We start from the raw sequence: 7,773 nt of genomic DNA, 5'->3' as shown, positions 1-7,773 counted from the left end.
ACACCGCAGCCGAACCAATAGCAGCTCGCCTTTGCTCCCCTCCCGGCCCAATGGGTGGGCCAGTTTCCCCCACCAGTGGGCCGGGCGCCCAGCCGGGGCCGGGTGCTAAGGGCGCGTTGCTAAGGAAGTGGAAGGCGGGCAGGGGTGGGCACGGAGAGCGAGGCCGGGTGGGCGCTTTTCCTTCCCATTGGCTGCGAGAGGGGTGGGGGGCGGAGCTTCCGGTGGGGAGAACGGAAGCGCCGGTGGGGTGTGAGGCGGGAGTGCGCGGCCATGGGGGTCCGCGGGCTGGAAGCGGCGGTGGAGCTGGCGCCGGGGGAGGCCCGCGGTGCGGGGGCGAGAGGGCCGGGGGGGGACTGAGGGTGAAGGGGAAGGGGGGGGCCAATGACAAGAGGGCCTGGGGGGGCCCTGAGGGGGGAGGGGAGGGGACCGGGCCTGGGGGAGCCCTGAGGGTGGAGGCGGGGGGGATCGGGCCTGGGGGACCCGTCAGGGTATGGGGGGAGGGAGCCGTGGAGACACTTGTGTCGTACAACGTGTCTGGTAGTTCCTGGAGGGCAGGGCAGGACCCTTCCCTTTCCCCCCTAGAAGTGGGCAGCAGTCTCTGATGCCTCCCCGCCTCCCAGGAGGAGTGAGGAAGGGGTCTCTGCCCGCCCCCCGTAGCGATCTGCACGCTGCTGGCTTTGCGTCAGTGGAGAGCTTTGGGAAGCTGCAGGGATTGAAACTGTGCTGTCCTACTGAGGTCACTCACATAGTGAAACTGGGATGAGGCAGTATTCGTAACTGACTGAGAAATTAAGCTAATACCTACTTCACCATTACCTTTAAACTTTATTCACCAGGCATGTTGCTGAAAGTTCTGATTCTGGTGGACTGGAGGAAAATTATTTTAAACCTTGTGATTTGTTTCAGAGAGCGGTACAGAGAGAGGGCATGCAGATGGTCAGCCTGTGGTGATCCTTCTAGGGTGGGCGGGCTGCCAGGACAAATATCTGGCCAAATACAGCACAATCTACAGTCAGAAAGTGAGTAGCTTATTTATATTTTCATGACATTGCCGTACTGCTCTCTGAGAAACCACCGGTTTTCTGCATCTTGATAAAATTGCTCTAAAGCTTCTCTCAGGCTGAAGAGTCATTGTGAGTGAGTGGCAAATTTTCTTGTCATTGAAAGCTCCTTGTCTCTCAGAGCCCAGGCAGCGTTATCTAACAGTTGCTGATGTCATCTTTGTGCGTGCAGCTGAGACAAAAATACTTCCTTGGAGAAACTTTCTGCTGTTGTGTGAATAACTGGAGTATTTTAAGGCTTTTAAAGTTGTGAGATTATTCAGGAATGACATGAACTGTGTTAGCTTTCCAAACAGTTAAACATGCGGGGAAAGATTATGCATTTACTGCTTGCTAATAGGCCACAGCACAGTCTTGGCGAGGCCAGGCTGAGGGCTAACAGAGCACGTCAGCATCTGTTGCTCCTCTAGCTTTTCCTTCCTGTGAAGATGATTCATCTAAATGTTGTAATTCAAACTAATTTTATCCTGTCTATGAAACAGTCATCCTATGGTAGTCATACCTGCTCACTAGGAACTCCTTGTGTTTGAACGGGAGAGGTCTGTCCGATTGCTAGTTCCCTAAGTTATGATATTTTCCTTTCTAATACTGTATTTTACTGGAATGACCCTTGCTTGTAGTATGGGGACTCAGAGAAATATTAGACTTTTTTTTTTGTCAGCATACAAGGATCTTGTATTTATCCAAATCTGTTTCAGCTATAAGTGGCAAAGTTTGTACATTAATAAGTCTATTGTTAACGTGTAATCCAGTGCAAGAGTCATGAATTGGCTTGTTCTAGTGAGAATTAATTGTTAAGTGACTGTTGTGACTAAGAGATGCTGCTGAGCAGATGAAGAGCACGTTACATGGCAGCATGCCAACTTTTTTGAAAATACTTCTCTATCAGAAAGGTGATAGGAATGGGAAAGGGGAGAAAAGGTTTTCTTAGCTCCCTAATGAGGAAGGGGCTGCAAGCATGGCAAGAAGGTATAGAAGACTTTAAGAACTTGATATCCTCTTCTTCCTCACTCACTGTTTAGAGAGCTCTGGGCGGGAGGGCTGTCTTGGTGGTTTTGCCTTGTGTTCGTCAGTGTGTAATGTCAGTGAGTTTAGGTGATAGAAAAGACCTAAAGCATTTATAAATGTAGTTCCATCTGCTCTATTTAGAAACTCCTCCAAGGTCCTGTTTCTCAGTCTACACCTAAATGTAAGGCCTTGACTGTAAAGGCAATTGCTCAGGCCTTCTGAATCTCTGAACCAGTGCTCTTCATTTGCACAGCTGGAGCATTTCAGAAAGGTTTATGAAAATCATGTCAATGTTGATTGTGGGTGAGTCTTAGAGACAGCTGCAAACAAGTACTACTCGAGGACAGGAAGAAGTTCCTCCTCCTTCTTATGTTTGTTTCAATGTCATGAACTAGATGTGTACCAGAACAGGCCCTTCTTACCAAAATGGCTGATACTGAAGGTTTGTGAATTGGGGAAATGGTTTTCTCTTCCTGGTTGAAGACTAATGCTTATAAAAGCTTGGGTGGCAGTGTCCCCAGGGGCTGTGCCAGTTAGCACAGGATTTGAAAGGTTCTCAGACATCATCAAATCCAGGCGTCTGCTACTGCAGAAACCTTTTCATAATACTGTATACTGTTATGATTAATATAATCCTGTTCATATTGGTGCCTGGCTATTGACACTAAAGACTTTCTTCCGGCCCTGCGGTTTCTGTTGTAAACCTGTCCCAAATTTTCACCTTCTTTGTACTGATGCTTGCCTGCTCCATGTAATTTACAGCAACCTAAATGTGTGTGGCGCCTCTTTCTGTTCTTAGGGGTGCACCGTCATCCGCTACACGGCCCCATGGAGGATGATATTCTTCTCTGAGACCTTTGGCATCAGGTCCCTCCAGACCCCAGCCAGGCGACTCCTGGAGCTGCTGTTTGACTACACTGTTGAAAACAGACCAGTTCTTTTTCATGTTTTTAGCAATGGTGGTGTCATGCTGTACCGTTACATCATTGAGGTGCTCCACACTCACAAGCTGTTTAAGAACCTCAAAGTAGCAGGCACCATTTTTGATAGTGCCCCTGGCAGAAGAAACTTGAAAGGAGGCCTTCGTGCCTTGGCGACTGTCTTGGTATCCATGAATGTGCTGCTCAAGTATTTCCTTTTATTAGCTTTTGCTACTACAGCTGTTGTGCTGCGGATCTTGCTGTACCCATTGACCCGCTTCATCCACGAGAGCCATTATGATGCCCTGCTGAAAGCACCCTCGCGGTGGCCTGAGCTTTACCTCTATTCCCAAGCCGATGCCATCATCAAGGCCAGTGAAGTTAAGCACATGGCTGATGCCCGGCAGCAGCTCGGTATCTCTGTGAAAGCTGTAGACTTCTCGGATTCGGCTCACGTCAGCCATATGCGGGCATATCCCACCTATTACAGCAACCTCTGTACAACATTCCTGTCTGACTGTGTCAGGGGCTCACCTTGTTAGTGGTGTAATGACATCCAATGTTTGCCTCTGCTTTGCTCAGCTTGTATGGGAGATGTTACCCCCTTTGCCTTTGTGTCTTTGAAGGGAGGAAAGTAGAGGCTTCTTAGTTTTGTGGTTTTTTTGTTTGTTTGTTTTTTGTTTTTTTTTGCCCACCATCTACAAGTCTGAAAGCCTCCAGGCTGGCCTTTGAGACAGCCATATTATAGCAGAAAGTAAATATGGATTAATTTAAAATACTGAAGGTGAAATCCTAGCATGGTTGAATTTTATATACTTTACCAAGGTGTCACAGATCAGAATTTTACATGGAGTGTTATTTGTTTCTTCCTGTCTCCTATTGTTCTCTGCTTTCCATGTTGTCTCCTTGTCCCTGATGTCCAACGTTCTGTTGCCGTGTACTGATTTTACAATACAGCTCTTCCATGTCTTTGTTGTTTTTTTTTCTTCTCTGCCATTTCTTTTATCTTGCACTGAGCAAACAGAAGCAGCTCTGCAGGACTTGACTTTTCTCTCAGTGCATCCCAGCTCTTGCTATACTCCTTATCTGGAGATCAGGCTCAGAAACCAAGTGTAGGACCTGGAAAAAGGTATGGGCAGGGCAGTATGACCAGACTCTCATCTGGTTCCATTAAATAGCTGAGGTAGAGCAGTCAAAGCTGTGATCCTTGGTGGGAGCTCAAATGTTCGTGATTGATTGATAGCTTTTGTGTTCTTCAACCAAAAGATTTAAGTTAACCTTTTTGAATGTGTCTTGTGTTTTGTTTCTCTTCCTTCCAGTCTTTTGTGTGTTGTCCTGAGTGGTTTTGCTTTCTTGGAGAACTGCTCATTTATTATTGTGTGTCTTTGAGCAGCCTATATTGTGCATCTGGAAATGCAGGGAAACTGGCACAGCTGTAACCCAAAACACCTCAGAAATAGAAAGGTGGAACTGCAGAGAAAAATGAAACTGTCTCTTGGAGCTATGATTTATACTGGGTGTTTCTTAAATCACTTCCAGCCCACAAATGACCGTGAGATTCGATGTTTTTTTCCCCCATAATGTTCTCTTTAGATGATCAGTCTTTGCTGTCTGTGCAGCATGTACTAATAATACAAGAAATTAATTCCTTCCACCTAGTAAAAAAGTAGCTGATTGCACTGCACTTCAGCCATGTTTGAGTTTGGGTTTTGTTGTTTATTTGGGGGAGAAGTGAGGATAAAGACAGAGGAAAGCTTGCTAATATGTTTACACCATGTCGCAGCATTGCGGGCTAATTAATAGTGTGGTGGACAAGATTAGCCAATTTTAAATTCCCAAAGATTGCCAGGAGCAGGCTCTGGAGGGCTGTGATATGGGCCTGTATGAACAAGGGACTACCCTCAAGAGGTAGGAACATAAAAAGCACAAAGATTTTTACACGTTTGCTGCCTGTGGGCTGCTGTGCTTGTCTTGCCCACCCTTGGGGTGTTGTGATCCGCAGTTACAAAGGACTTGCTGTTCTGAATCACAATGCAGAGAGAGAGGTCTCTTGGGAAGCACTAAAATAATTTGGAAGTTTAAAACAAGAACCTTAACACCTCACAGAAATGAAAGCACAGGGTGAGTTGAGGTCAGTGGCCAGCACAACTGTTTTTAGCAGACTAGTGTGGCAATGCTTATTTAAAGCAAAGAGTAACCCCATGTTGGGCATGGTTTTAAAGGGGGTGGACTGGGGTGTATAGGATGGGTGAGGAGTAACTAAAAAGGGGCTCATGGCCTGGTTTGTCTTAAATTTTTTTAAAGTGAAAACTGGTTCCAGGCATGGAAGCCCCTGTTGCTCAGAGTCCAGTCTTCTGTAGGTGTGATCCCAGTTTTGGCTTCCACTGTGAAGATGATCTGTGAGGGCTACCCTGCAGTAGGATAGCCTTCAGTCTGCTGCTTTTCATGAAGAAATTCTTGTTCCTAGGGTTTGGACCTATAAAATCCAGGCATAGTCCCCTATCCCCAGAAAGCCCATCAGAGATCTCCCAGCTTTTTAAAGCAGGCCCCTGGTGTGTGCTGCCAGTGCCATAACTCCTGAGCTGTGATCTGTTTGCCTGCCTTCCCGGAGAGCTGGGCTGCATCTTCGGAGCATCCAGCCTGTTCGTGGCACTGTGAAAACTCTTAGGGAGCAGAAGTGATAAAGGTTATTTAACTAGCACTTGCCCTCACGCTGGTTTCTATGGGTTCAGTATTTACAGAACAGTTAAACACTCCGTAATACACGCCTCTGAATTAATACAGTTGTGCTGGGCTGGGAATCTGCTGTTCCTGTTTATTGCTGTGGGTGTTGAACTTCTGTTTAAGGACTCGGGCTGTTGTGGAGTGTGGCTGGCAGGAGCTGGAGCTAAACCCTCTGTCCCTGTGCGACGAGATGGTGAAGCTCCCTCTGGGAAGAGGCTCAAGTATGTCAGTTACACCTTCCATCCCCACCTTCACCTCCCTGCCACGGGATTGCTGTTCCCCCAGCTCAGTCCAGCTCTGGTCCACCTCCTCCCTTTCCAGGGCAGCAGGCAGGGAGCGGGTGCTGTCTGCTGGAACTCTGCAGTCAGTGGTGCTCTGTGCTACACAAGCGGGAACCAGCTCCAGGCATTTCCACTGCTGCAAAACTGACTTGAAATTCAGGGCTAATTTATGTACACACCTCTCTAAGAGCAGGGGGGATCTCGAGCAAGCCAGTGATTTACACAGGAAGTCATCAGCACTGATCTTCTGGGTGGGTTTTGTTTTCTGTGTGCCAGCAAATTTTAATGATGATTATGAACAGTGTGTTAAATGTATTGTGTGATATATTACCCTCTTCTTTCCTATACAGCATGTGTGCTTGTCCCCCCCCTCTTTCTGCCCTCTATTTCTGGTGGTTGTTATTTGAAGCAGAAGGTTAATAACTTGGAGCCCAAAGGCACACGGCCAAGAACTGATCCAAGCACGACTGGATTTAAAAAAACCCAGCCTCAAACCCTTAATCCTTGCTAAACTGTCACAGTTTGGTGCAGCCTGTGTTCCTAAAGAGCTTCAGCCTGAACACTGAAAGCCAAAGGTTGGGATATCGTGGCAAATCCAAGTAAATCTCTGAGATGAGCTATGGGACGGGTATTGCAGGTCTGCTCTTTGGGAGGAAAAATGCAGTGTCCCTGGGCTTGCCTTGTGGGTAGGGAGTGGGATGTGGCACCGGCGATCTCTGCCTGGGGAGCCCGGAGCTCGTTTTCCTACAGTCCAGCCCTTGTGCGCAGGTGGCGGAGCAGTGTGGGCGAAACACCAGCAGTGGTGGGAGAGGAGGATGGCCAGGGGCCAGCTGCTGCCATTGCGCATTTCCCAGCGAGGTTCATTTTGCAAGAGCACAAATTAACCTTTCCTCAGCAACGATAGCCATTTGTGAGTGTTTCCTGTGAGGGAGCTGGCTGCTGGCTTGCTCCCCTGTGCTGCCTTCTCTCCCCAGGCAGTGGTGATGTTACAGGAAGGTTTTAAAAAAAGAAAAAAGGCAGCTTCTTAGTTAGTGGCCAAGGTGGTCGTGTGCCTGGGCTGGAGGGTGTTTAGCTGCTGCTGACAGGCAGCGGGAGGGTGCCTCTGCAGCCAGGGTGCCCTGCAGCACTGGGAGAGGCTGCAGCGGGGACCTGGGCAGAGTGGGGGCATGATCCAGCCCAGCCAGGGGTCATGATTTGGAGCGGGGGGGGGAGCATCTTGCAGTGTAATTCAAACCAAGCCCCTGGGCGAAGACTGACCTGTGTCCGCACCTAATAAAGGTGTTTTAAAACAAGTCTGCTGTCGCCTTTTTTGTGTTGGGGCAGCAAATCGTATATGGGCTGAGGCCCCGTCTTTTTGTACGTGTTGGGAAGTCGCAGGCGTATGTGCGAAGCTCTGCCACTGATGGAAAAGTGCGGATGGCTTGAGATGGACCCCAGCAACCCAACCCCATGTGCTGCTTCCTAGAGAAGAGAAGAGGGGAGGCGTGAGGCTGGTCTCCATCGTCCCATGGTGGAGGATGGAGCTGGCAGAGGGTGGCCGTGCCGGGCGTGGGATGCTCCGGCCCGGGAGGGAGCAGCGCTCCACGAGGTGGCAGCAGGCCCCCTTTTTCCTGCGTGGAGAGACTTCCAGTTTCAGAGACAAGCGGAGCAGATCTTGGAGAAGACCCCAACAGCGCGGCTCAGCCCAGCACTTCGCCGTGCCTGAGAGCGTCTTCCGCAGAAGTCCCCTCTCGAGGCAAGCAAAAAGACCAGCAAGAACAAACTCCGATGATGAGAAGT

At 48.9% G+C, this 7,773-nt stretch overlaps 1 protein-coding gene across 1 annotated transcript; it reads left to right on the top strand.

The window, feature by feature from the left end:
- The first annotated feature begins 236 nt into the window (after window positions 1-236).
- On the top strand, window positions 237-7,246 carry TMEM53 (transmembrane protein 53). Its single transcript, XM_075039297.1, has 3 exons — window positions 237-325; window positions 907-1,019; window positions 2,869-7,246. The coding sequence occupies exons 1-3, from the start codon at window positions 271-273 to the stop codon at window positions 3,529-3,531; spliced, it is 831 nt and encodes a 276-aa protein (XP_074895398.1). The 5' UTR covers window positions 237-270; the 3' UTR covers window positions 3,532-7,246.
- The last annotated feature ends 527 nt before the right edge of the window (window positions 7,247-7,773 follow it).

Source organism: Buteo buteo, chromosome 10, assembly GCF_964188355.1.
Source record: "Buteo buteo chromosome 10, bButBut1.hap1.1, whole genome shotgun sequence".
Lineage (NCBI taxonomy): Eukaryota > Metazoa > Chordata > Aves > Accipitriformes > Accipitridae > Buteo > Buteo buteo.
This window is presented reverse-complemented; position numbering and strand designations above follow the sequence as displayed.

What these genes read in the sequence shown, in the direction of transcription:
- TMEM53 (XM_075039297.1), top strand. Translation starts at nt 271, where the DNA reads ATGGGGGTCCGCGGGCTGGAAGCGGCGGTGGAGCTGGCGCCGGGGGAG. An exon ending in GGCGCCGGGGGAGGCCCGCG is followed by an intron (nt 326 to 906) that starts GTGCGGGGGCGA and finishes GATTTGTTTCAG; the next exon opens with AGAGCGGTACAGAGAGAGGG. An exon ending in GCACAATCTACAGTCAGAAA is followed by an intron (nt 1,020 to 2,868) that starts GTGAGTAGCTTA and finishes TTCTGTTCTTAG; the next exon opens with GGGTGCACCGTCATCCGCTA.